This window comes from Manis pentadactyla, chromosome 14 (assembly GCF_030020395.1).
Source record: "Manis pentadactyla isolate mManPen7 chromosome 14, mManPen7.hap1, whole genome shotgun sequence".
In the NCBI taxonomy this organism is placed as follows: domain Eukaryota; kingdom Metazoa; phylum Chordata; class Mammalia; order Pholidota; family Manidae; genus Manis; species Manis pentadactyla.
In genome coordinates, this window is record NC_080032.1 from 53,252,222 (window position 1) to 53,279,175 (window position 26,954).

Here is a 26,954-nt window from a genome sequence, read left to right on the forward strand (position 1 = left end):
AATTTTCAGCATGTCATTTGTGGATCAGATTCTGAAGAAGGTGGAGGACACAACAGTTCTTTAATACTGGAGAGCTCAGTTTCCATTGACTTTTTCTTTCTTTTTTTTTTTTGGTATCATTAATCTACAATTACATGAAGAACATTATGTTTACTAGGCCCCCCCTTCACCAAGACCCCCCACATACCCCTTCACAGTCACTGTCCATGTGCATAGTAAGATGCTATAAAAATACTACTTGTCTTCTCTGTGTTGCACAGCCCTCCCCGTACCCCCCATGCACTATACATGCTAATCATAATGCCCTCTTTCTTTTTCCCCTCCCTTCCCTCCCATCCTCCCCAGTCCCTTTCCCTTTGGTAACTATTAGCCCATTCTTGGGTTCTGTGATTCTGCTGCTGTTTTGTTCCTTCAGTTTTCCTTTGTTCTTATACTCCATATATGAGTGAAATCATTGGGTACTTGTCTTTCTCTGCCTGGCTTATTTCACTGAGCATAATACCCTCTAACTCCATCCATATTGTTATGAATGGTAGGATCTGCTTTTTCTTATGGCTGAGTAATATTCCATTGTGTATATGTACCACATCTTCTTTATCCATTCATCTACTGATGGACATTTAGGTTGCTTCCATATCTTGTCTATTGTAAATAGTGCAGTGATAAACATAGGGGTGCATCTGTCTTTTTCAAACTGGAGTGCTACATTCTTAGGGTAAATTCCTAGAAGTGGAATTCCTGGGTCAAATGGTATTTCTATTTTGAGCATTCTGAGGAACCTCCATACTGCTTTCCACAATGGTTGAACTAATTTACATTCCCACCAGCAGTGTAGGAGGGTTCCCCTTTCTCCACAGCCTCGCCAACATTTGTTGTTGGTTGTCTTTTCGATGATGGCGATCCTTACTGGTGTGAGGTGATATCTCATTGTGGTTTTAATTTGCATTTCTCTGATAATTAGCGATGTGGAGCATCTTTTCATGTGCCTATTGGCCATCTGGATTTCTTCTTTAGAGAACTGTCTATTCAGCTTCTTTGCCCATCTTTTAATTGGATTATTTGCTTTTTGTTTGTTGAGGCATGTGAGCTCTTTATATATTTTGGATGTCAATCCTTTATCGGATCTGTCATTTATGAATATGTTCTCCCATACTGTAGGATACCTTTTTGTTCTATTGATGGTGTTCTCTGCCGTACAGAAGCTTTTTAGCTTGATATAGTCCCACTTGTTCATTTTTGCCTTTGTTTCCCTTGCCTGGGGAGATATGTTCATGAAGAAGTCACTCATGTTTATGACCATGAGATTTTTGCCTATGTTTTTTGCTAAGAGTTTTATGGTTTCATGACTTACATTCAGGTCTTTGATCCATTTGGAGTTCACTTTTGTGTATAGGGTTAGACAGTGATCCAATTTCATTATCTTACATGTAGCTGTCCAGTTTTGCCATCACCATCTGTTGAAGAGACTGTCATTTCCCCATTGTATGTCCATGGCTCCTATATCATATATTAATTGGCCATATATGTTTGGGTTAATGTCTGGAGTCTCTGTTCTGTTCCACTGGTCTGTGGCTCTGTTCTTGTGCCAGTACCAAATTATCTTGATTACTATGGCTTTATAGTAGAGCTTGAACTTGGGGAGTGAGATCCCGCCCACTTTATTCTTCCTTCTCAGGATTATTACTATGGCTTTATAGAAGAGCTTGAAGTTGGGGAGTGAGATCCCCCCCACTTTACTCTTCCTTCTCAGGATTGCTTTGGCCATTCGGGGTCTTTGACGGTTCCATATGAATTTTTGAACTATTTGTTCCAGTTCATTGAAGAATGTTGCTGGTAATTTGATAGGAATTGCATCGAATCTGTATATTGCTTTGGGCAGGATGGCCATTTTGACGACATTAATTCTTCCTAGCCAGGAGCATGGGATGAGTTTCCATTTGTTAGTGACCTCTTTAATTTCTCTTAAGAGTGTCTTGTAGTTTTCAGGCTATAGGTCTTTCACTTCCTTGGTTAGGTTTATTCCTAGGTATTTAATTCTTTTTGATGCAATTGTGAATGGAATTGTTTTCCTGATTTCTCTTTCTATTAGTTCATTGTTAGTGTATAGGAAAGCTACAGATTTCTGTGTGTTAATTTTGTATCCTGCAAATTTGCTGAATTCCGATATTAGTTCTAGTAGTTTTGCAGTGGAGTCTCGACGGTTTTTTATGTGCAATATCATGTCATCTGCAAATAGTGACAGTTTGACTTCTTCTTTACCAATCTGGATTCTTTGTATTTCTTTGTTTTGTCTGATTGCCATGGCTAGGACCTCCAGTACCACGCTGAGTAACAGTGGGGAGAGTGGGCATCCCTGTCTTTTTCCTGGTCTCAGAGGAAAATGTTTCAGCCTCTTGCTGTTCAGTATGATGTTAGCTGTGGGTTTATCATATATGGCCTTTATTATGTTGAAGTACTTGCTCTCTATGCCCATTTTGTTGAGAGTTTTTATCATGAATGGATGTTGAATTTTGTTGAATGCTTTTTCAGCATCTATGGAGATGATCATGTGGTTTTTGTCTTTCTTTTTGTTGATGTGGTGGATGATGTTGATGGATTTTCGAATGTTGTACCATCCTTGCATCTCTGGGATGAATCCCATTTGGTCATGGTGTATGATCCTCCTGATGTATTTTTGAATTCGGTTTGCTATTATTCTGTTGAGTATTTTTGCATCTATGTTCATCAGGGATATTGGTCTGTAGTTTTCTTTTTTGGTGGGGTCATTGCCTGGTTTTGGTATTAGGGTGATGTTGGCTTCATAGAATGAGTTTGGGAGTATTTCCTCCTCTTCTATATTTTGGAAAACTTTAAGGAGAATGGGTGTTATGTGTTCTCTGTATGTCTGATAAAATTCCGAGGTAAATCCATCTGGCCCGGGGGTTTTGTTCTTTGGTAGTTTTTTGATTACCGCTTCAATTTCGTTGCTGGTAATTCGTCTGTTTAGATTTTCTGTTTCTTCCTGGGTCAGTCTTGGAAGGTTGTATTTTTCTAGGAAGTTGTCCATTTCTCCTAGGTTTTCCAGCTTGTTAGCATATAGGTTTTCATAGTATTCTCTACTAATTCTTTGTATTTCTGTGGGGTCCGTCGTGATTTTTCCTTTCTTGTTTCTGATTCTGTTGATGTGTGTTGACTCTCTTTTTCTCTTAATAAGTCTGGCTAGAGGCTTATCTATTTTGTTGATTTTCATGAAGAACCAGCTCTTGGTTTCATTGATTTTTTCTCTTGTTTTATTCTTCTCGATTTTATTTATTTCTTCTCTGATCTTTATTATGTCCCTCCTTCTGCTGACCTTAGGCCTCATTTGTTCTTCTTTTTCCAATGTTGATAATTGTGACATTAGACTGTTCATTTGGGATTGTTCTGCCTTCTTTAAATATGCCTAGATTGCTATATACTTTCCTCTTAAGGTTGCTTTTTCTCTGTCCCACAGAAGTTGGGGCTTTGTGTTGTTATCATTTGTTTCCATATATTGCTGGATCTCCATTTTAATTTGGTCATTGATCCATTGATTATTTAGGAGCATGTTGTTAAGCCTCCATGTGTTTGTGAGCCTTCTTGCTTTCTTTGTACAATTTATTTCTACTTTTATACCTTTGTGGTCTGAAAAGTTGGTTGATAGAATTTCAATCTTTTGGAATTTACTGAGGTTCTTCTTGTCACCTAGTATGTGGTCTATTCTGGAGAATGTTCCATGTGCACTTGAGGAGAATGTGTATCCTGTTGCTTTGGGATGTAGAGTTCTATAGATGTCTATAGGTCCATCTGTTCTAGTGTGTTGTTCAGTGCCTCTGTGTCCTTACTTATTTTCTGTCTGGTGGATCTGTCCTTTGGAGTGAGTGGTGTGTTAAAATCTCCCAAAATGGATGCATTGCATTCTATTTCCTCCTTTAATTCTGTTGGTATTTGTTTCACATATATTGGTGCTCCTGTATTGGGTACATATATGTTTATAATGGTTATATCCTCTTGCTTGACTGAGCCCTTTATGATTATGTAATGTCCTTCTTTATCTCTTGTTACTTTCTTTGTTTTGAAGTCTATTTTGTCTGATACTAGTATTGCAACACCTGCTTTTTTCTCTCTGTTCTTTGCATGAAACATCTTTCTCCATCCCTTGACTTTTAAAATGTGCATGTCTTTGGGTTTGAGGTGAGTCTCTTGTAAACAGCATGTGGATGGGTCTTGCTTTTTTATCCATTCTATTACTCTGTGTCTTTTGATTGGTGCATTCAGTCCATTTACATTTAGGGTGTTTATTGAAAGATATGTATTTATTGCCATTGCAGGCTTTAGATTTGTAGTTACCAAAGGTTCAAGGTTAGCTTGTTTACTACCTTACTGTCTGACCTCACTCACTTATTGAGCTGTTATAAACACAGTCTGATAATTATTTATTTCCCTTATTTTTCCTCCTCCTCCATTCTTCATATGTTGGATGTTTTGTTCTGTGCTCTTTTTAGGAGTGCTCCCATCTAGAATAGTCCCTCTAAGATACCCTGTAGAGGTGGTTTGTGGGAGGCAAATTCCCTCAACTTTTGCTTGTCCGGAAATTGTTTAATCCCTCCTTCATATTTAAATGATAGTCATGCTGGATACAGTATCCTTGGTTCAAGGCCCTTCTCTTTCATTGCATTAAATATATCATGCCATTCTCTTCTGGCCTGTAAGGTTTCTGTTGAGAAGTCTGATCGTAGCCTGATGGGTTTTCCTTTGTAGGTGACCTTTTTTCTCTCTCTGGCTGCCTTTATTACTCTGTCCTTGTCCTTGATCTTTGCCATTTTAATTATTATGTGTCTTGGTGTTGTCCTCTTTGGGTCCCATCTCTCAGGAGTTCTGTGTGACTCCGTAGTCTGAGCAACTATTTCCTCCCTCAGTTTGGGGAAGTTCTCAGCTATTATTTCTTCAAAGACACTTTCTATCCCTTTTTCTCTCTCTTTTTCCTCTGGTACCCCTATAATGCAGATATTGTTCCTTTTGGACTGGTCACACAGTTCTCTTAATATTGTTTCATTCCTGGAGATCCTTTTATCTCTCTCTGCATCAGCTTCTATGCATTCCTGTTCTCTGGTTTCTATTTCATCAATGGCCTCTTACATCTTATCCATTCTGCTTATAAATCCTTCCAGAGTTTGTTTCACTTCTGTAATCTCCGTCTGGACTTCACCCCTTAGCTCTTGCATATTTCTCTGCAGCTCTGTCAGCTTGTTTATGATTTTTATTTTGAGTTATTTTTCATGGAGACTGGTTTGGTCTGCCTCTGCAGATCCTTTCTCAGGTGTTGTTTGAAGTATCTTGGTGTGGACCAAATTTTTTTGCCTTTTCATGGTGATAGCAGTGGCTGTAGGCAGGTTGTGGGTGTGTCAGCTGGGAGAAGAAAGTCCTTTCTTGCTTGCTGGATGCCTTGCCCTTCTCCACTGCCTGTGACTGTTACCCGCACTCCTGGAGCATCCACCGGGTTAGTGCCCTAAGCTGCTGTGGGAGGGGTGTCCGTCAGAGCAGTGCGGAGCCCTGTGGGGAGTGGCAGGCACGCCAGGTGCACTCCTCCATGCTAGCGGTGACCCTGTCGGGCAGCTCTGTGCCAGCAGCAGCCTTTGGATCTGTCCTGGGTGGCTGTGCCTTGGGCTGGGATTTTGGTCAGCTGCTGGGAGCGTGCCTGCTCCCTCTGGCTCCCCTGCTGCTGGTGCGCACAAGCCATGCCCGGGCTGTTTGGTCGCTCCGCTGCAGGCTCACTCAAGCCTCTTCTGGTCTCCTCTGGTGCTGTTGGTGCATGGATCTGCTCTTGGTCCCTTCTGGTGCTGCCGTCCCCAGCATGCGCTGCCACTCTCCCACTACTGGGCCTGTGTGTCGGTGTCCACGCCAGTTGGAAGAACGACTGGCAGGCTGCTCAGTGCCATGAGGGGCTTCAGAGCTGAACTGCCTCCCCAGGGTTTGGGGCGCCTAAGTTTCCCCAAGATTCCCAGCTGCTGGCTATGTGTGCTGCCACAACTTCATCCAGCTATGGGGTCACTGTCTCTTTAAGACTTGCTGAAAGCACTCGCTTTTCTTTTGTCTCAGGGGCACTGGTTGTGGGGACCTGCCCACAGGTTTTGCTTTTCCGTTTCTCTAATATCCAGCACCCTGTGTACCTTGTCTGCCTTCCGGGTCTGGATTTCTAGAGCTGGTTATTTAGCAGTCCTGGGCTTTCACTCCCTCCCCATTCCGACTCCTTTCTTCACGCTGGGTTTTCGGGTGGGGGAGCATTCGGGTCCCGCCTGGCTGCGGCTTGTATCTTACCCCCTTCGTGTGATGCTGAGTTCTCGCAGATGTAGATGTATCCTGGCTGTTGTACTGCATCCACTGGTGTCTCTTTTAGGAATAGTTGTATTTATTGTATTTTCATAAATATATATGTTTTGGGGAGGAGATTTCCTCTGAACTACTCATGCCACCATCTTACCCAGTTTCCATTGACTTTAATTAAATTCAGTAAATACCTGTCCAGTGCTTCCTCCCTGCAGAGCATTTGTCAAACATCAAGCGGTAAGTCACAGTTCCAAGCCAGCAAGGAGCTTGTCAGCTGGAAGGAGATAGAATTGTGCAGGAAGAGCTACAGTACAAGATGGGATGAAGTAAAGGTTTAAGCAGTGTTTCTGCATCCAATCAATGGTCAGAATTCATTGGGCCTCTGTTATAATCCAGGCATGATTCTAGAATGGGGAAGAAAACAGGTATGGGTTCTGTATCTCAGAACTGGCCTCAGAGGGAAGAGACAGACATTGATGAGATAATCATGGAAATAACTGTAAAGTTACTGCTGAGATAAGTGCATGAAGGAAAGACAAATGATGGGGATCTGACCCAATCTGTACAGTGAAGAAGGCTCATTGAGAGAGTGGAGATGGGATGCAATTTAAATGGTGGTGGAGGTAGGAAGAGCAGGCGGCCATCCCCCGTGTAAGGCCCTGAGCCATTTGAGGAGGCGCTCAAGGGCGGAGAGGACTCTAGCATCCCAGGGAGCCCGGGAAAACCAGACACTCTCACTCAGACCTGTGAGGGAGACACACAGAGTATTTCAGCTCAGAAGAAGGACAGGCTTAGACTTCAAATAACTCAGAGTGGGTTTGGACAAAAACAAAGATTCCGGTTCAACAGGAGTGGAGGGTGAGATAAAAGGCATAAAGAGTGGAAGGAAAGATTGGCAGGGCAAGTTGGAGTCAATTTAATGCCATGTTTAGGGTTTTTATTTTTTCTACTGAGTAATCAGGTGCTAGTGGAAGTTTCTAGGCAAAGAGGACACATGGTCAGATCCGCAGGTTTGGCAGATTACTGTGTCTGAGTCAGAAAATGCAGGGAGTAGAATTTGAAAAAATCATAATAGGAACTTAATGCCAGGCTCTGTACTCAGCATTTTAATATATTATTCCATTTAATTTCCATAACAGCCCTATAGGATAGGTGTATCTGTTTCACAAATGAGAAAATTGAGTCTTAGGGATGTTTAAAGAGAGGTGCCTATCTAGTAAATTAAACAGCAGAATTGGTATTTAGAAGTAACTCCCTTTTAAAATTATAGCAGTCCAGGAAAGAGGTAAGGAGGAGTATCAGGTTATACTCTGAGGTGACTTCTTTCAGAGCCCGGAGGGCACTCATCCCCTGTATGTCTGATGGCCACATCTCAGGGGTCCTACCTCACTGTTCTCAGAGTGTGGTGTACACCCTGCAGAATCAGGCACATGACATCATTTAGGAAAGGTTCCCGGGCTGGGGGCTCTTGCTGACTGCGGCTCTGCAGGAACTACTGCATAGAGGAAGTATCATTAATGGCAAGGTTAGGAGAAGGACCTGCTTGCTCATCATGCTGTAATGTCATGGCAAATTGTTTCACCTCTCTGGAGCAGTCAGGAGCTCTGGAAGCTCCTTTCAGTTGATCTATTTTTCATGAGATCTTGCTCTGTTAATGCTGTCCGTGTATGTGACCGTGAAAGCTGCCTTCTTTTCCTTACATGGGTCTCTGTCTGGGAGCATCTGCGAGGAGCAGATTGATCAAGGGGTTTGATGCTAGGGAGGCCTGGGTGCCACTTCTCTGCCTTCCCTGGGTGCACCCTGTTCCCTCCGCTCCTTCATGTACAAATAGGGTAATTCCCGAGTTGTGAGGGCTGAATGAGGTAATGCACACCTGGGGCTGTGCCTATAACAGATTTCCAGTAAAAGTATGTCTTTTCTGCATCTCAGCCTCACCTCTCTGGCAGTGAATGCTTTAAAGTTCAAGCACTAAATTGCTCCCTTAATGTGATTTGCATTTTCCTGTTAATCTTCTCTTCCTTTTAGGCAATAGGTGATTTTTTTTAAGTGATACATTTTTTTCTTTGTAATTTAAGGGCTTGACCGGGTCGCCCGGACTGTCTGGAGAGCGTGGGGAGCCTGGGCCCAGGGGAGACCCTGTGAGTGGCGGCTGAGGGGTTCCTGCTTCTTTAATCCGGGGCCTGTGAACTGTTTGCTTGGGTACAAAAGGCAGAGAGAAATCAGTTATTAATGAAGCATCTGTTCAGCCTGTCCTTGTATTGCAACAAATAAGTGATTTTAGGGGAACCCACCTCACAGAACATTTGGGTTCTTAAAGAGTTTGGAATATTAATTACATCTAGTATTTGGTATTACTGAGCAGTCTCAGACAATTCAAAAGGTCCACTTTGGTGCTTTTCTTTTTTGAACATCATATTTTCTTTCTTTCTTTTCCTCTTTCCTCTCCCTTTGAAGTAAGCACCTTTTATTTTCTAAGGAGCATCCTGGAATGGATAGTTACATCCAAGGCATTAAGGGAGAAAAAGGAAGGCGTGGCCATCAGGTAAGACGCCCTCTGTTCTCTTGGCAATACTGGGACACACGGGAAGGTGCTAGCTGGTGCAGAGGCTTAGGCATTGGTTTGGATCAGCATAGAAAACCAGAGCGCAAACCTGTGGGACCCCATTTCCATGCAGACAGGAGCTCTGAATTGTAATCCCCACTTATGTCCTCATCCTTGCACATGGACTGTTTTCTGTACAAATCTTATCTTCCACAACATGAGTAATACAAATGACTTTACCTCTTTTGTTCTTTGTTTCTTTATCTCCAGAATGAAGGTATGAGACTCAGTGGTGCCTAAGATCTTTCCTGTTTTACAAGTCTCCCATTTTATAATATGTCTTGATTTAAAAGATGCTCCAGGTCGTCATACTGATGGTTTGCTTTCCATCCCTGCCATGGTTGATTAATGTGAATTGGGTATTAGCTGTTTTTAAAGATAAGATCCTTGTTTAGTTCTGAAGACTAGAATTGGCATGACAGAAGATATCACAGAAAGAGAAAGACTTGCTAACCTGACAGATGCTGACTTGTTGGAAGCCATTTTTAGACTTTATGTCCTAGACATTAAAATGCATGACTGAAAGATGGCTAGCACAACCTCAGGGCCTCAGCACTCACATCTCATCATTCCCAGTCTCTGGGAATGAGGTCTGCACAGCACAATGCTTACAACTATGAGGAGCCTCTGTTTGCATTGAACTTCAATTTGCTTCCTTTGACAAAACCTTAGGACATTGGTTCTCCCTGGATGGTGGCTTTTTCACATAAAATCCTGTTTGTGCCAAGATTATTATTATGTAGCCAGGTGAGAAAACCATGGCTTGCTGCAGGAATTTGTCATCCTGTGATTAGTTAGTTATTCTGGGCAAACTCCACTGTAAGGATTATCTTCAGTGAGTGGAGATCAGAGAGCCCGGGAACAGCCACTTAATCAGCTGTGGGATTGGACTAAGAGAATGGCAGGGTAGCAACCCTTAGCCCATCTGGGTCCCAGTCTCCTCATCTGCAAGGTTTCTGTGAGTAAGTGGCTATCATGGGAAGAACAGTCACGATCCCTGTGTACACTGAGCATTTGCCCCACGGTTTGCTCATGGCTTTACAGCTGGGAAGGAACTCAGGCCTCCAGGCACACTGACATCACATCGCCACAGCCAGGCTCACAGATCTCAGAGGTCTCCATCATTGACATTAGCTAGGGTTAACTCCGGACGTCAGATCTTGGAAACGATCTGCAAACCTCTGAGCCTGCATTTGTGTTCCCCATGATTTCTACTCCTACGCTGAGCTCAAAGAAGGACGCTAACTAAGTATTCTTTGAATAACTTGGATATTAGAAGCCATTCCTACCATTACGAAACTGCCCTGGTGGATGCTGAAATTTTAGCCTGTTAAGTGCTATTAGAAGAGAGCCCTCTAGGCGGCAGTCTTTCCTTGGTTTGGGCTTGCTCCGCTATCTGAAAGAAGAGCGTTGCTGTGAAACTTTTCCTAAGCCCAAATGGCATAAGGCAAGGAGGCAATTAACCATTAATTTACGATTAATTTATACAGAAAGATTTTGAGCTTTCCCAGACCCTCAAAACAACTTCTCTTATGTTTTTCTGATACGTTAGGACACATCTTGCTGATGCAGGCGCAGCATAAACGGAGATAAAGCGCAGACGCTCCCGACCCAGGTCAGAGTTCTGGCAGCCCGGCGCTGAGATGCTGAGCCTGGTTCCCGGGGCAGTAGCTGGGCAGGGCTGCCCTCGCTGCGACCGGGCACACTGCCTCTGCAGCGGCGCACTACAGCACAAATGCTCAAAGCTGTCTTCTCATAAAAGTGAAAATGCTGTTTGGATTTCTTTTGATTAGCAAACACAGGTACTGATGTAAGTCTTTTGTAAAAGCTAAGTGGCCTAATGTCAACTTTGAAGGGGCTTACCTGTATTAGTTACGAGTTGGACCAAAGAGCAGACCTGATGTTGCAGTTTGAATGGAGAAAGTGCCCGGATGCAGCAGTCTTTCAAACCAAACCGAGAAACTTTATTATGTACCTATTGGTATATGATTATGATAACTGCTGTAGTTATAGTGTTGTAACTCTCTATTAGAAGCCTATACACTGCTGGAGAAGGAATGGGAAACCAGTCATGCTTTCACACTTCTGGGGAGAATGAAAATAATCCAACTTTTTTTGAAGACAGGCAACATACATCAGTTCGGACTGCTGGTTTTTGTTTTTGTTTTTTAATATACAAGTGACAAAAGCCTGACTGTCTGTATTTAGCTAATAAATGTGTTCGATAATCCAGGGATGGTGGATTCCAGGTGTGGTGTACTAGATCAAAGAGGCCATCAAAACCTGGTAATGTCATCAGGGACTCTGCCCCTTTCTTCCCACCCAGCTCCTCAGCGTGGTCCTTAGGCTTGGCAGCCTGAGCATTTTGTGTTCAGCTTTATATGACTGTCAGAAGGAAAGGGGCTTTCCTTCATCAGGGCATGCCCATCAGTATTGTCTTTATTGCTCATCTGGCTCATTGGCTGGGTGTTGTGTGCCCCACCCACCCTCACCCTGTTTTAACAGAGCCAGAGAAAACAAGCCTCTGAAATCAGATTGTCATACTGGCCTAGACCTGTCATCAGTCATCCTTTGGAGCTGGGCATGTTGTTACCCAAACAAAACTGAGATTTTCTTAGCAAGGAAGAGGGGGAGGGAGTGTCACATAGCCGCCAACTGTGACTGCCGCGGCTTAATGTGTGTGGTGTGTCCTTTGCTCCATTGTTTCCAGTTCTAGAGATTTATCTGGAAGCTAATCATGAAGCAACACAAAGATTTATTTCCAAGGATGGTCAATGTAGTGATGTTTAATCACTACAGCACTTAAATGTCCATTATACAAACAATGGCATGTCCACACAATAGAATATTATTAAGCCATGAAAAAAATTTACATCAAATGTCATGATGTACCATTAAGTGAAAAGACAAAAGTTAGAAAACTCTACTCAACAAGAGTCCAGATTGGTGGAATACATCTGCATCTATTCATCCTGGAAGGATAAACAGCCAGAAATGATGCATTTCTTTTCCTTAACATCATTCTCTGGATTGTTGAAATATTCTATGGTGAGCCTATGTTACATTTTACACCAATTTTTCATTTCAAAAATATTTAAGTCTATAGAAAAAGTTGTAGTTGTAAGAATAACACAATGAACACCAGTTGTTATCATTTAGCCATATTTTTTTTGTGTCTTTCTATACAAATACATAGCTAGAATGTGATATATTTTGCTGAACCATCTGAGGATTACTTGAAAGTATCATAAAATTTTGCCTTTGAACATTCAACAAGTATGTTTCAAGAACAAGGACATTCCCTATATAAGTAAGCATAATATAAGCATCACACTCAAGAAATGTAATCCTGATTCAAAATTATTTTCTGGTATATAGTCCATTTTCAGGTTTCCACACTTGGCCCAATGCCCTTTTGTGGCTGTTTTTATTCTTTTGAGATCTGATGAAGGTCTATGCAGTGCATTCATTTGTCCTGCCTCTTTGGATACTTGAATCAAAACCCTTGTCCAGTTATTTGTCATTTCCATGACACTGACATTCCAGACAAGTTATTTTGCTAACCATCAATTAGATTGTTTCCTCATGACTACATCCAGGTTAATTATCTTTGCCAGGAGATACCCTTCTCAGTCACCAGGAGGGACGCTGTGGCAGTCTGTCTCACTATTGGTACATTAACGTGGTGCTTGATTAAGATGGTGTTCACCAGATTTATCCATTGTGAGCTTACCTTTCCCTCATTTCTAATGATTAATCAATCTAATGATTAAGTAATCTGGACAACGATACTCTGAGATTGTAAATTCCTTGTTTCCCAACAATCTTTAACCCAATGGTTCCAGTAAAGTATTTCCTTTTCTATGCTGACTGCAAAACACTTTTTGTTGTTGAAATGAGAACATGACAAACATTTTAAGAAAGAATCTTTATTATATTTAGACCGATTGTGAGTGCTTTATCTAAAACCTTCTCTTCCATACAAGTCCCATTAGAAAGGAGCACTTATTACAGATATTTGGGAACACAGAAAAGTAAAATGTAGAGAAAAAAAATCAATAGTTCCAGGAACCAAGAAAATCATCAGCTTACTGAAGTTTTCTCATGTGTTGATGGCAAAGTTACTCTCCCTTAGAAAGTCAGATGAAGATCCCATGAGCTTATTAAAAAATGTTCTAGTACAATATTTAAATGAGGAATCCTTGTTTTTTCTTTCTCCATAGTTCGATAAATTATTCTTTCACAGAATTTAGCATACTTGAAAAGAACAAGATTATTGCACATTTTTCTACTTTATAAACTTTTGATAATTTTTAATTGTTGCATATTATTTCAATAAGCATTTCTACCATGATTTAATCAACACTTCCCTCATATTGTGGAATGTTTGTTTCAGATTTTAATCTATTAGAAATCACAGTTGGAAGAACAGCTTTGCATAAGCACTTTTATTTCTATATTTCACGTTCACATAATTTTCTAAATATCTTGGGCCTCAAGGTGGTTTCCGTTTCTGCTGAGTGATGGCCTCATCTTCTCTCTGGACATCATTCATCTTCTCACTCCTGACCTTAAAGACCTCAGAGCACTAGTGAATTTCCTCATCGCGACAGGGCCCCCTCCCTCCATCACATCTGTGTGTATCGGTTCCTCTGCACGCACACACGCACTCTGCTACGTTCTGTTTCTGTCTGCCACTCTGAGCCCTACATGATGCAGGTAGGAAGGGAAGTGCTAATGTTTTTCAAACATAAACATGGCTTGCTGGCGAGTGTGTATGCCTACTGTCCCAGCATGGTGAACCCTGAGGAGTCATCAGCCAGTCTCTGGGGAAAGATGCCTACAACACACAGCTATTTAAAATGCTAGAATTAAATCTCTCTGCTTCTAGAGGAGTGCTGACCAGAAGCTTCTGAGATCATGGAGATATGTTATATCTGTACTGCTCAGTACGGCAGCCATGGCCACATGTAGTTAGTGAACACTTGAAATATGACTAGCATAACTGAGGAACTAAATTTTAAATAATTTAACTTTAATTAATTTAAACTTAATAGCCACATGTGGCGAGTGGCTTCTGTACTGGTCAGCACACATCTAGAGAATAAATCCAGAAGTATGCTGACATCTACTCTGATCTTCCCTTTACCTCTTACTTTTCAGGGACCCTTCAGTTTCGATGGACCTCAGGGGGCAGTGGGCAGTGTGGGTCCTCAGGTACGTACAGCTGCTCATGAGGTATATTTCTCCTGCTTTTGGATAAAAGTGAGGTAGTCTGGGGTGAGATGGACTTGTTTCCTTCTCTAAGGTCTTCGCTTCCCTTCTATTCTCAGGGGTCAAGAGGAAGACGCGGTCTGCACGGGTAAGGTCAGTGATTTCTGGAAGGAGCTGCTTCTTTTTCCACATATATGGCAACTTTATAAGGGTTGTCTGAGGGCAAGGGGAACATGGCTGTGCGCTCTGAGGTGTGCGTGGTGTCATGTGGAGTCATGGTGGGACCTCCGCATGAAGAAGGGAAAGCTTACGCTGCTCTCTGCTCCGGCTCCAGACTGCTGTATAACGTTCAGAGTGAAAGAAGCTGATACCCAAGAGAAGGGCTTTTATCTCTAAATAATGATCTTCCATTTAAAGAAGTGGGAGTCTTAAGGGGTGTGACTCCAGGGGAAATTATTTTCCCAGCCCTTGGAAAATAACCTTTGAAACTGAACTCAGTCAAAGGGTGAAATAAAGTGGGAGAAAACCATTTATTGCTTACAAGCAGTTATCCACTTCTGCTTGCCTGGGTCTCTCACAACCGGGGTGCAAAAAGGGACCCCACCCAATCTATCTGGGACAGATATGTCCTCACTCCCCCTTCTAATCACCTATTGACATAGAGATGGATTACTTCTCTCCACCCCTTGGAAACACCTACTGATAAGGAGATACTCTAAGGCCAGGTGAGAGATTCTGGGAATATTGCAATTTTACCCACAGCATACACCCAAAGAAATCTCGCTTTACAATCTACTCACTCCCCATCTTCCACAATGGCCTCTGTGCAAGAAAACTGAAGCATTGTAACCAGACTAATAACATACAATAGCAACAGCAATAAAATCATGATAATCCTCAAGCCAGAGGAGGCAGCTAGGTTCAAAGTTCTGTGCAGATTAAGCCTATAGCTCACCCAGTCCACAGGCAGGCAGTAGCTGAACAGGTAGGAGTTCACAGCCATCATCACATGGCAGCTGCAGCCAGGGGGCACGTCCAGGCCACAGGGACTACAGAAGAAAATAACTTTAAGGGCAATAAGATACATGTTTTAATGACACCAGGGTAGGCAAATCTTGTCCATCAGGTAGGATACATGCAAGATAGCGGCCCTGTGATAGAACAGTGGCAGGAACGGGATCTCATCCTGGTCTAGTAGACCAGACCTTCACCCTCCTCCCTGTGGGAGTTACAGATGGGTCAATATATGGGAGGGTACATGCACTGGCCATAAAGATAAAACAAAACTTCCCAATGAGATGCTCCTACCTCCCGAATGTTTGGGTACACTACTGTGATTTTGGGGGCCATTCTGCTTGTTACTCCAGGAACACGAAGGAGGCCAGCTTCCAGGCCTTTCCCCCAAGGTGCCAGAAGGGCCAGCCATCTCTGGTCCATGTGTTGAAATGTCCAGGGCCAGGTCCACTCAACAGAGTCTCCAGGGCTTAACATAGCCATATCTCAACAATAAGGTTGGCAGCAGGATGTTGCTCTGCTGGCCACATCCTGGCTTCGATAACTCCTCTTTGGCTTGCACATACAGCTGTATAGGAGAGGCAGCAAGGTGTGTGAGCATATCCACAGGGCTCAAGGCTCCCTTTCGGGACTTCTCATTCAAATCCCTAGCACTGTCCATAAGTGAACTGACCAGCCCCATAGGCTATTGGTGTCCGACTTCAGGCCATATTTCAACAAACCATTGTACCTCTCTATCATGCTTGCCCAGGTAGGGTTATGTGGTACATGAAAATTCCACTTTATTCCTAATTGCTGCACCCATTCTTGTAACACATGTCCAGTAAAGTGGGTGCCTTGATCGCTCTCACCTGCGACCAGCCATAGGCTGTGAAGAGATGCTCCAGGCCCCTCTTGGTGGTTTGCTGATCTGCATGACATGCAGGAAAAGCAACCAACAGGCCAGTAGCTGTGTCCACACAAGTTATGGCATACTGATACCCTTATTGATATGGACAGAGGCCCAATATAGTCTGTCTGCCACCTGACAAGGGGTGTTGGCCCCCTTACTATTGTCCCATGTTGCTGTGGGACTCAGTGTAAGTTCCTCTTAGAGCACACAAAGCACTCCTTCCAGGCTCTGCTGACTTCATCAAAGGTCAATGGCAAGCCCCATCAACAAGCTACAGCCCACATTGTCTTTTGCCCCACATGCAACAAACAATGGTATAACCATTGGGCCACATCAGAGGCAGGCTTTCTTTGTAGAAAGCGCACCTGTGCGAATGTGTCTGCTTCATCATTCCCTGGGGATGCCAAAGGCAAATGGCCAGTCACATGATATATGGTAGCAGTCTTAGTCTGACCAGAGGCCCATAGGTCTTGCCACAACTCTTGCCCCCAAAAGGGCCAGTGGCCAACCATTCAGTTGGCATGGTACCACATCACTAGCCATGGGGTCAAGCCCCAATAGACGGCCCTGCTGTCAGTGCAGACAACTACTGGGGAGGGCTCCTGGGTGATCATGAGCCATAATGTCCACAACTCAGCCCATTGGCTGTTCTTCCCCTCTCCATCCTCCATCCATATTGTCTCAGTCTTAGGATGGAAAGCCACAGCCCTCCACTTTGGGGGCTGCCCACAACTGGAGCTGTCTGTGTACCAAGCATCTTCAGGTGTTGGGGCTTTTCCCTCCTGATAAGGAGTCTTAGCTACTACCAGTGGCTCAAAAGCAAGTGCTCCCTGCTTTCCACTGGTATGGGTCACTGGCCCCAATAAGTGCTAGAGTTCTCTACTTAAGGGGCTAGTAGAGAGGGCACTGCACTGCTGTAAATGTGCACCCCATTTGGCCAGTGTAGGTGTCTGTGCCATGCCACTTTGTGGCCTTTGGGTCTAGTCTCGTACCCACCCTATGGTGGGATAGGTGGTTATTAGTTTGTTCGGAGCTGTTCTGGGGATGGGCTCCTTGGCCAACAAGGCATGGTACACAGCAGCCAGTTGCTTCTCTATCAAGGTGACCTGGACTTCTGTTCCTTTCCATAGTTGTGACCAGAATCCAATAGGTTAGCATGTCCATTCAAGCTGCTGCCAAAGGCCCCATCCATAACCATCTTCAGTTACATGAACATCTAGCTCGCAGGGCCTTGATGGGCCCATCACACTCAAAGCCTGTACAGCCTTGACTGCCCACTTCACAGCAGTAAAAGCAGCTACACATGTTTCATCCCAGTCCCACCTGATATCCTTTCATATCAGCCAGTATAAGGGCTTCATAATTTGTACCAATTGCAGTATAAACACTCTCCAGTAGCCCAAAAGACCCAAAAGCTCTTTTAATACTGCCACAGGGGTAGGGGTAGGGAAAGCCTGGACCTTGTCTATTAATGCTTCTGGGATAACTTTAGTTTTACCTGACCAGACAACCCCCAAGAACTTTACAGACAAACCAGGGCCCTGAACCTCGGTGCTGTTCACAGCCCATCCTTTCTCCTGTATATGGTTCAGCAGTCTAGGAACTGCCCCTTTTAAATCTGCAAGAGAATCACATGTGAGCATGAGATCATCAATGTAGTGATACAGCTGCAACATTTTGGTTTCTTCCATGTGGCCAAGTCCTGGGCTACAAATCCATGGTAGATGGTGGGACTGTGGAGGTATCCCTGTGGAAGGAACGTCCACTGCCAGCCTTCTCACATGAAGGCAAGCTGTTACTGACTTTCCTGTGCTATGTTTACAGAGAAGAAAGCATTAACAAGGTCCAGAACATTATGATACATCCCTAGTTCACGACTGAGGGTGTCCATAAGGGTTGCCATACAGGGGACAGCAGCATGAGAAGTGGGTGTGACTTTATTCAATTCCCTGTAATCCACAGTCATACATCAAGAGCTGTCTGGCTTTTTCACTGTCCACACTGGGGAATTAAAAGGACTATGAGTGGGCTTTATGATACCCACCTTCTCCAACTCCTTAGAGTCTCTCCAATTTCCTGTGTCCCCCAGGCAATTTATACTGCTCAGTATTTGTCACCTGCCAAGGGACAAGCAGGGCTATAGGCAGGTGCTTAGTATGTCCCCTCAGAACTGCCTTTACCACTTGTACCCTCAGTCTGAACTCACCTGCAGTGGTCTGTAACCACAGGCCCTGCAGGATATCTACCCCCAAAATACATTCAGGGGTGGGAGAAATGTACATGGTATCCTCCTTTGGGGGTAAACACCCTATCCCCAGTGGGATTTGGGCTTTCTTCACTCTAATTGCCTTACCGCCATAGCCATCTATCACAGCAGGGATCCCAGGAAAATGCTCAGGGTTGCCATGAATCAGAGAACACTCAACTCCTGTGTCCACCAGCGCCAGGGCACGTTGTACATTCACAGGGGACCAATGAATTGCTAATTCTACATGTGGCTTCTGGTCCCCATCAGGTCCCCCAAGGTGAGGGCCTTGACCCCTCTCCTCAGTTGAACCGCAGTGCCCTTTGGGGGGATAGGGCATTTACCCCCAAAGGAGTATACTGTGTACATTTCTCTAATCCCTGAATATATTTTGGGCATAGATATCCTGTGACAGTGATGGCCCAGGTGAATCCTGAGTCCTGTCCCCAGGAAGTCTTGCAGGGACACAGGCCAGGCATGAGGCCTTGACTCTGGCTTCCATGTCCTGGACCTCAGGGGCTTGAACTGCTGCTCTGGCTTTAATTGGTGCCACAGTTCTAACAAGATCCTATTGGGCTGCCCATCAAGTTTTTCTTTCACTACCCTGGCCTTTATCAAATCAACCCACATCTGGATCCTCAAGACCTTCACGGGGCCCTTTGCATCCTTCTTTTCAGTTGTAGCCTATAATTCCTTCTGTGCTCTTATTGTTTCAACTTCCCTCAGATCTGCTAAAGTATAAGTAGCCTCCCTTATGGGTTGCCCTATGTAGGGGGCAAGAATAGTCACTAGGAACCCAAAAAGAGATGGGGGAGCTCTGTGGAGCACCATATTTCTCATTTGTATGGTAAACAACTCCTCTTTGGGGTCCTGGGGGGACCATATTATAGATGATATTTTTCATGCCCAGCTCCTGTAACACCTGCTGAAGCTCTGCATACATTTTCCAGCTAGTGGGTAGGTACTGTAAATCACCCTGGTTAGGCCAAACTGCCCTGATGGCTGCTGTCAGCCAATCCAAAAACACTCCATTCCCTGAGGTGTAATGGGCTCTTTGCAACCACTGCTGGAAAGAAGGGTGAGTCATCAGGGAAGCCAGGCTACCCATTTCAGAACCCAACAATACACTGTTTTCTACTCCATATCCCAATGACGCAAAAGCCTTGCAGGCAGAGGTTCCGACAGCTTCTGCCAAAACCAGATGCTCACGTCCACCAGCTCATCCTGGGTATAGGGGCAGAGCACTGAGTGCTCCACACCCTGGGGAGGGGGCAGCTCCTCCCCCTGCAGAGCCTGCACTTGTTGCATTTAAATTTTCTTAATTACAACAGAGAGAGCCTTTAATACGGGAGGGGCTGGTGCCTCAGGTAGTAGTCTTGGCAACCATTTGGCTCTTGGCTCCACCCCCTTGTCCTCCCCTGACATCTCCTGTCCCACATCCTGGGCTGAAGGCCAGCTCTTTCCTCCCCCTCCCCCACAGCCTCCTGCAATGTGGTTTTTCCAGCTGGCTCATCCCTCGCTGCTGCTAAGGAATATTCCAGGTGTATGACCTGTCTTCTCAATAACTGTCTCTCTTTCTTAAGGGCATCCCATAGGTCATTGCTCCCTCCTCCAAGCAATGCTGAAGTTTGTCCCCGTCCTGCTGAAGTGTGTCTCTCTCCTTGATAACCCTTTCCACCATCTCAAGAAACAGACATCCCACAATGCCAGCTGCTACACAGCCATGCACGACCTCTAAGCAGTCTTGTATCTCATGGAGGACTACTTCCACAGCTTCTGGTGTCTCCACTCTTCCCCACTTCTGGGAAAGGCCCCACCCATCTAGGAGGTGCTTTGTCCTAGACCAATTTCCCACTAGGCGCTCCCCAAGAGGAAGCCTCACAGATAGGGGGCTCTCTGGGGAAGCTGCACCCTGCCTCCCAGGTGAAGCAGCCACTGGGGCCTCCCCACCATTCACAGGGTTTTCCAAGTATCTCCCCACCATCTCTAGAGGCAGGCCACCCAAGCATCACACTTAATGAAGACAGATTTTTGGTTCAGAGTTCCTGCTGACAAGTGTAACTCAGAGGGGAAAATATTTTCCCAGCCCAGGGAAAATAACCTTTGAAGCCGAAATCAGTCAAAGGGAGAAATAAAGTGGGAGCAATCTGTTTATTGCTTACAAGCAGTAGTCCACTTCTGCTCACCTCTGACTCTCATGATCCAGCTGCAAAAAGGGACCCCACCCAACCTATCAGGTCCAGATGTGCCTTAGCTCCCCCATGTGATCACCTATTGATATGGAAATGGACTATTTCTCCCCGCCCCTTGGAAACATCTATTGATATGGAGATGTGCTAAGGCCAGGTGAGAGTTTATGGAAATATTAAAATTTTACCCACAAGGGGATAAGGGGAACTTATGGTCACAAAATGAAGGAAAACAATTGAGCTTGGTGGATGATGTAATTTGAGGGTGGAATGGGGGTGTCTCTAGTGGGGGTTGAGTTTTATTAAGCACTTTTCTGGCACCAGTCACACTGTGAGACCTTTATTTTATCACCTCCTGGAAACCTTTCTACAGCTCCAGGAGTTAGAAGCAGCACTGGTTACTGTAAGATAAATTCCAATAAGTTCCGACCGAAATAAGCAGGCGAAGAGAGGCAACAAAGGGACAGGTAGTTTATTTGAACGCAATTCCTGGGTGATGTTCCATTGGTCTGGGTACTACAGGCCAGGGAAGTCACACCCAGCAGGGCAGGCAGCAAGTTTTAAAAGAAGACAGGGGGAGGGAGAGCAAAGGTGTACATTGGCGCTAGGATTGGCTCATCTAGGATACGTGGGGGTCTCTTATTGGCCTTTAGCCAGGTACTGGAAAGTTACCACTAATCCTTTAGCTTGGGGGAAGGGCTCTAGTTGGGAGGGTTTTCCAATCAGGCTCTGGAATGTTGTCGGACCGGAACCTGTTGGTCTCTTCACCTCGTTTTGGGAGGCCTGAGCTTGTCCAGCAGGCTCACCCGTTCCCGTGATGCCTTCCACCTAACATTCCAGTCTTTTGGTCATAATGGGCAATGACTTGATCTGGCTACTTCCAGATGACAAGGGGCATCATGGGGAGGGGGGGGGGTTAAGGCTGGTTGATGGCCGGAGGCTCAGTTGAGAGGGGCGAGTACTCGTGCAGTAACAGTTGATTAACTTTTATGTATGAAATTTCTGCTATGCGCTGTTGAAGGAACTTGAAAACATATGGGGCAATTAAGAGTAAACTACAAACTGTTATTAAGGGGCCTAGCAGAGGCATTAGCCAGGCCATATGGGAGACTGAAGCCACCCATAAGGGCCGCCTTCAGGTATTCGTGTTTTGTGGAGGTCTTTTTGTAATTCTTGTATTTTTTATACGCTTTGTTTTACAACCCCAGACTCATTGATATAGTAGCATCATTTTTCTTGCAAGAAAATACATGTTGCGCTCTTTTCTGCAGTAAGCAGATCTAAGGCCCACCAATTTTGAAGGGTGACCTGGACAAGGGAAGTAAGTTGTCACTGGACAGAAATAAGGGAGGTTGAGATTTCTCCCAAGGTTAGGCTCACTCTATCGTCTAATGCTGCTAATTGACTTGCTAGACTTTGAGAGCTGACCAAGCTATGGCCTAACGCTCCTGCCCCTGTGGAGGCTGCGGCCACTGCAGTAAGTAGACTCACTCCCACCAGCACCGGTAGAAAAACCGCCCTCTTCTGTCTAGTGTTTTGATATATAGACCATTCATCTAGTGCCTGTCTTACCTCAGGTTTGCTGTACAATGTTAGTTGCGGCACTAGCATCGCTGAAAAGCAGTGTCCTACCATGGTGCTGTTGATGCACTGGGTAAGCGTGTTGTTGCACCAGAAGAATCCACCTCCTTGAAGGGAGATTGGAGTGTCTACGGTTACCCGTCATCGGCATTGGCTTCCCATTGACAATTCTGAGATAGTGGAATGCTGGGTCAGGTAGCAGGTTAGTGGGGACGATGGCTCTTCATGCCATTTTCTGGTGGCCCCGGACTTATGTCGAGCTTTGGGTTCAAGGCTTGTTTTCCACATCAGTACCTCACTTAAAGGGAGGCCACAGTCTTTTTCAGAGTTTACTGGTTGAGCCTGGAAAAAACTAATGGGAACTGCAGCCACCAGTGGGCGTTGGAGGGAGGTGCAGAGGAAACAGTTAGATACATTGCTGAGGATATGTGAAGCATTAAGAAACTGCACTGTTTCTCTAATGACTCTGGCCCAGGAAAGTTGTGTTCCTGCTGGTCATAGAGAGTGGGGGTAGGGGTCCAACTGAAACCTCTGTTTTAGTGCCTGTTCTGTTTTTAGAATATTACTTGATACCTGTGCCTGGGTGTTTAGGACCTCCGTGAGAGTGGGATTTACAGTGGTCCATTCTCTTTTGATGTAGATCGTGCCCTGTGGAAAGGCTTGATAGCTTTCGTACAGCTTGCCCTGTAGTCCTTTTTCCCAGCATTGGTCCCATGGGTCACTAATGGTAATGTATAGCCTATTTTGTATTTTGGTAAACATTTTGTCATTGGTTCCCCTTGTCGTGTCTTTTACTGCATGGACTTTACATGTGTTTAATCCGGGATGGCATCCTCCATACGTGTTGGACTGGAATGTACATGTACTAGAGCTCTGGTTAGAAGGGAAGCAGAGCATCGGGTTTGAGAAGGTATTTAAGATGTCTGTGTATACCAGTATTTTAACTGATGCCTGGCAACCCGCACACAGGCAGTTTTGGGTGCCTATTTCTCGGGCCTCAGTTCCATGAGGAAGGGTTAGTTTAAGTCTGAATTTCCATGCCAAATAGCTCTGCCTGGAGACTATAGGGTCATCTATTTGGCTTGTTGTACTTGACACAACTAACCCGTAGCTTAAGAGGACCCACCTCACAAGACACCCACCCATCATGTCTGAGTAGCCGTTTGAGCCTAGAAAGGTGATACCGGGAGGAGTGCCCGTGTAGTTTGACTGCTGAGGGCATAGTGAGGATTACTGTATAAGGCCCTGTCCAGCGGGGTTGGAAAGATTTTGGCTGGAGTTCTCTTAGGAGCACTTTGACTCCTGGCTGAAGGATTGCTGTGTCTCCTGGGTTGTTGGATGACGTAGGTTGGGGTAGGAGCTGGTCTGCATGTTCCCTAAGAAGATGCCTCAACAGTGTAAAGTAAGGAAGGTAGGAGGCTAAAGGAGGAGAGGTAGCGGGCAGGCCTGTGTTTAGTGAGAAGGGCCTGCCATACATCAACTCAAATGTGCTTAGTCCAGCCAGTCCTCGGGGGGCAGCACGCAGCCGAGCGAGAGCGATGGGGAGATCAGGCCACGAGAGCCTTACCTCTAGAGACAGCTTAGTTAGTTGGTCTTTTAAGATACTAACCCTTTCGACCTTACCCGACGATTGGGGGTGGTAGGGTATATGGAGGTTCCAGGTGATATTGAGTGCCTCGGCTGTTAGCTGAGTGACCCGAGAGACGAAAGCAGGCCTGTTGTTCGACTGTAGTGAGGCAGGCAGGCCAAGGTGGGAGATGATATGCACTACCAATGTCTGTGCCACCTCCGAAGCTGTCTCTTGGCTGGTGGGGAAGGCTTCAATCCATCCTGAAAAGGTATCAACCAGAACTAGTAAATACCTGAGTTTTTTATGTTTAGGTATGTGGGTGAAATCAACCTGCCAGTCCTGTCCAGGGATTGTTCCTTTCATCTGGTGGAGGGCCATCCAGATCTTCAGAGAACCTTGAGATGAGATGCGATGACAAGTAATGCAAGCTTGGTGCACCTGATCTATGGCCTTGCGGAGACCATAAGGGGCAAATATGGGGGAGAGAAACCGGTGCATGGCTTCTGGTCCAATGTATAGAAACTGATGAATTTTGGATATGACATCCCTTCCTTGGGCTTGGGGGAGGGCAATTCGTCCCCCGAGATATATCCATCCCTGATCTCCCAATGTCCCCCCTTGATGTAGAAGTAGTCGTCGTTCGTCAATGGGGTATTGGGGCAATAGAGAGGGGGAAAGAAACAACACAGAGGGTGGCTCTGACTCAGATGTTAATTTTCAGGCTGTGGCATCTGCCAACGCATCACCTCTGGTTACTGGATCTTTTCTAGTCTGATGTCCCTTACAATGCATGATAGCCACTTCTTTGGGGTCTTGTAGGGCCTGTAGCAGGCGGTTGATAGCCCTACCATTGATAATCGGGGTTCCCTTAGTGATAAGGAAGCCCCTTTCTTTCCAAATTGCAGCATGAGTGTGTGTAATTAGGAAGGCATATTTAGAGTCAGTATAAATTGTGGCCCTCTTCCCAGCTGCCAGCTGTAACTCCCAGGTAAGAGCTATTAATTTGGCTTTCTGGGAGGTGGTCCCAGATGGGAGTAGGTTTGCTTCTACCACTTGTGACAGAGTCACCACTGCATAGGCTGCCCTTCGCACCCCATCACTCCCCTTCACAGAGCTTCCATCTATGGAAAAGGTCAAGTCAGGGTCTTCAAGGGGCACGTCCTGTAGGCCCTCTCTAGGTTTCCTAAGAGCTTCTACAACTTCTACACAGGAATGAGTGGGCTGATTTGCCTGATCGCTGATGGGAAGCAAGGAGGCTAGATTAAGGGGTGGAGTGACTTGTAGGGTTACCTGTGGATGCTCAATGAACAGAAGATGGAATTCTTGTACTCTTGAAGGACTCAAGGAGGCAAGGGATTTATGACTCAGAAGATCCTGTAACCGGTGTGGGGAATACACAGTAATGGGCTGTTGGAGGGTTAATTTCAGGGCTTCTCAAGCCAGACTTCCCACAGCTGCCAGGTCTCGGAGGCAAGGTTGCCACCCCCTGGCAGTGGTATGTGTTTGGAGAGAAAGGCAATAGGATGGTACTCTGGTCCCACTGCCTGTACTAGCACTCCGGTTGCCACTCCTGCCCTCTCTGCTGTATATAGAGTAAAGGGCTTAGTTAAGTCAGGGAACATCAATGGGGGGGTGATGAAAGCAGTGCATCCCGCAACTGATTGAAAGCAGAAGCCACCTTGGTGGGTGAAGTCAGCGGCCCAGTAGGAGTCTCTGTGGTAGCCACATAAAGTGGTCTGGCAGGAAGGGCAAAGTTAGGCACCCAGTGTCTGAAAAAGCCCACCAATCCTAAAGAGGATAGTATCTCAGCTCCTGAAGTAGGTGGCAGGAGAGCTTTAATCGCAACCACTCAGCCTGCCATCAGGACTTTAGTGGTGGGAGTTAGAGTTAGCCCAAGGTATGTAACTTGAGGTAGAGACAGCTGTGCTTTGGCAGGGGATACCCTGTACCCCATGTCTGCCAGGAAATTAAGATGGGATGTGGTGTCTAGAACTGAGGCCTCCTTTGAGGGGCTGCGAAGTAAAAGATCATCTACGTATTGGAGGAGAGTACTCTTACCCATTGAATGTCACGAGAGGTCCTCTGCCAGGGCCTGTCCAAAAAGATGGGGGCTATCTCTAAAACCTTGAGGTAGAACTGTCCAGGTTAATTGTCTAGATTGACTGGTGTCAGGGTCTTCCCACGTAAAAGCAAATAGTGGCTGCGAGTCTGAGTGGAGAGGTATAGTGAAAAAGGCATCTTTAAGGTCCAGTACAGTAGAATGAGAGGTACCGGAAGGGACCTGAGACATAAGAGTATATGGGTTAGGCACTACTGGGTGTAAGGGAATAACAGCCTCTTTAATTATTTGGAGGTCTTGAATGAGGCGATACACTTCAGAAGGTTTTTTTTTTACCAGCAAGATAGGAGTATTGCATGGAGAGTTAGTCGGTAATAAAAGTCCCTGTGAGAGTAGACGATTAACAATAGGCTGTAGTCCCCTTCAATGAGCCTTTGAAATAGGAAATTGAGGCCGAGAAGGGAAGCGAGATGGGTCTTTAAGGTGTATTAAAACCGGGGTGTGGTGGGTTGCCACCACAGGGGTGGAGATGTCCCACATAACCGGATTGACAGCAGTCCAGGGAGTTGGGAGACTCAGGTTACCATCGTCTAACTCCCTTTCGGAGACCAAAGCAATGAGGGAGTCTCGGGCATCCTGTAAGCATTTAAAGGTGGGAGGGAAATAGAGGCTCCTAACTTATAGAGCAAATCCCATCCTAACAGAGGGGTAGGACAGGAAGGTATGACTAGAAAGGAATGGGTAAATGGGATGCCTTGGAAGGTGCAGGCCACCGGGCCCATCTCTAAAGACTTGGAGAGGGTTCCCATGACCCCAACTATGGAGACTTTGGCAGGATTCAGAGGCCCTTTAAAAGAGGGGAGAACAGAGTAGGTAGCCCCCGTATCCACCAAGAAGGAGATGGGCTTACCCACTACCCACAGCTTGGCCCTGGGCTCGGCAAGGGTGATTGGGGTGTCTGAATTCAGGTGCCTTCAGTCTTTGAGGATGCCCAGCAGGTCTGAAGGATAGTCTTTTGAGGGCGTCTGCCCCCCGCGGGGCTCTGCCACCAGAGAAGGATCACCCCCGAGTGAACAGTCTACTTTCCAATGACCTCGCTTACCACAGCTGGGGCATGGTCTGGTAGGTCTGCATGGTTGGTTGGAGCATTTCCGTGCCCAGTGTCCTTCTTCGCCGCACCGAAAGCAAGGGCCCGGAGGTTTGAGTCGATCTTCAGGGACACCCCAACGATCTCCATGAGCTGGCCGCAGAGCAACTGTGATGG

The 26,954-nt window shown here is 45.4% G+C and overlaps 1 protein-coding gene across 1 annotated transcript in view; it reads left to right on the forward strand.

The window, feature by feature from the left end:
- Positions 1–26,954, forward strand: part of LOC130680538 (collagen alpha-4(VI) chain-like) — a 283,814-nt gene that overhangs the window by 215,482 nt on the left and 41,378 nt on the right. The window contains 3 exon segments of the mRNA XM_057491269.1: positions 8,400–8,462; positions 8,801–9,016; positions 14,090–14,143. Of these exon segments, the coding sequence (XP_057347252.1) occupies positions 8,400–8,462; positions 8,801–9,016; positions 14,090–14,143 (333 nt within the window).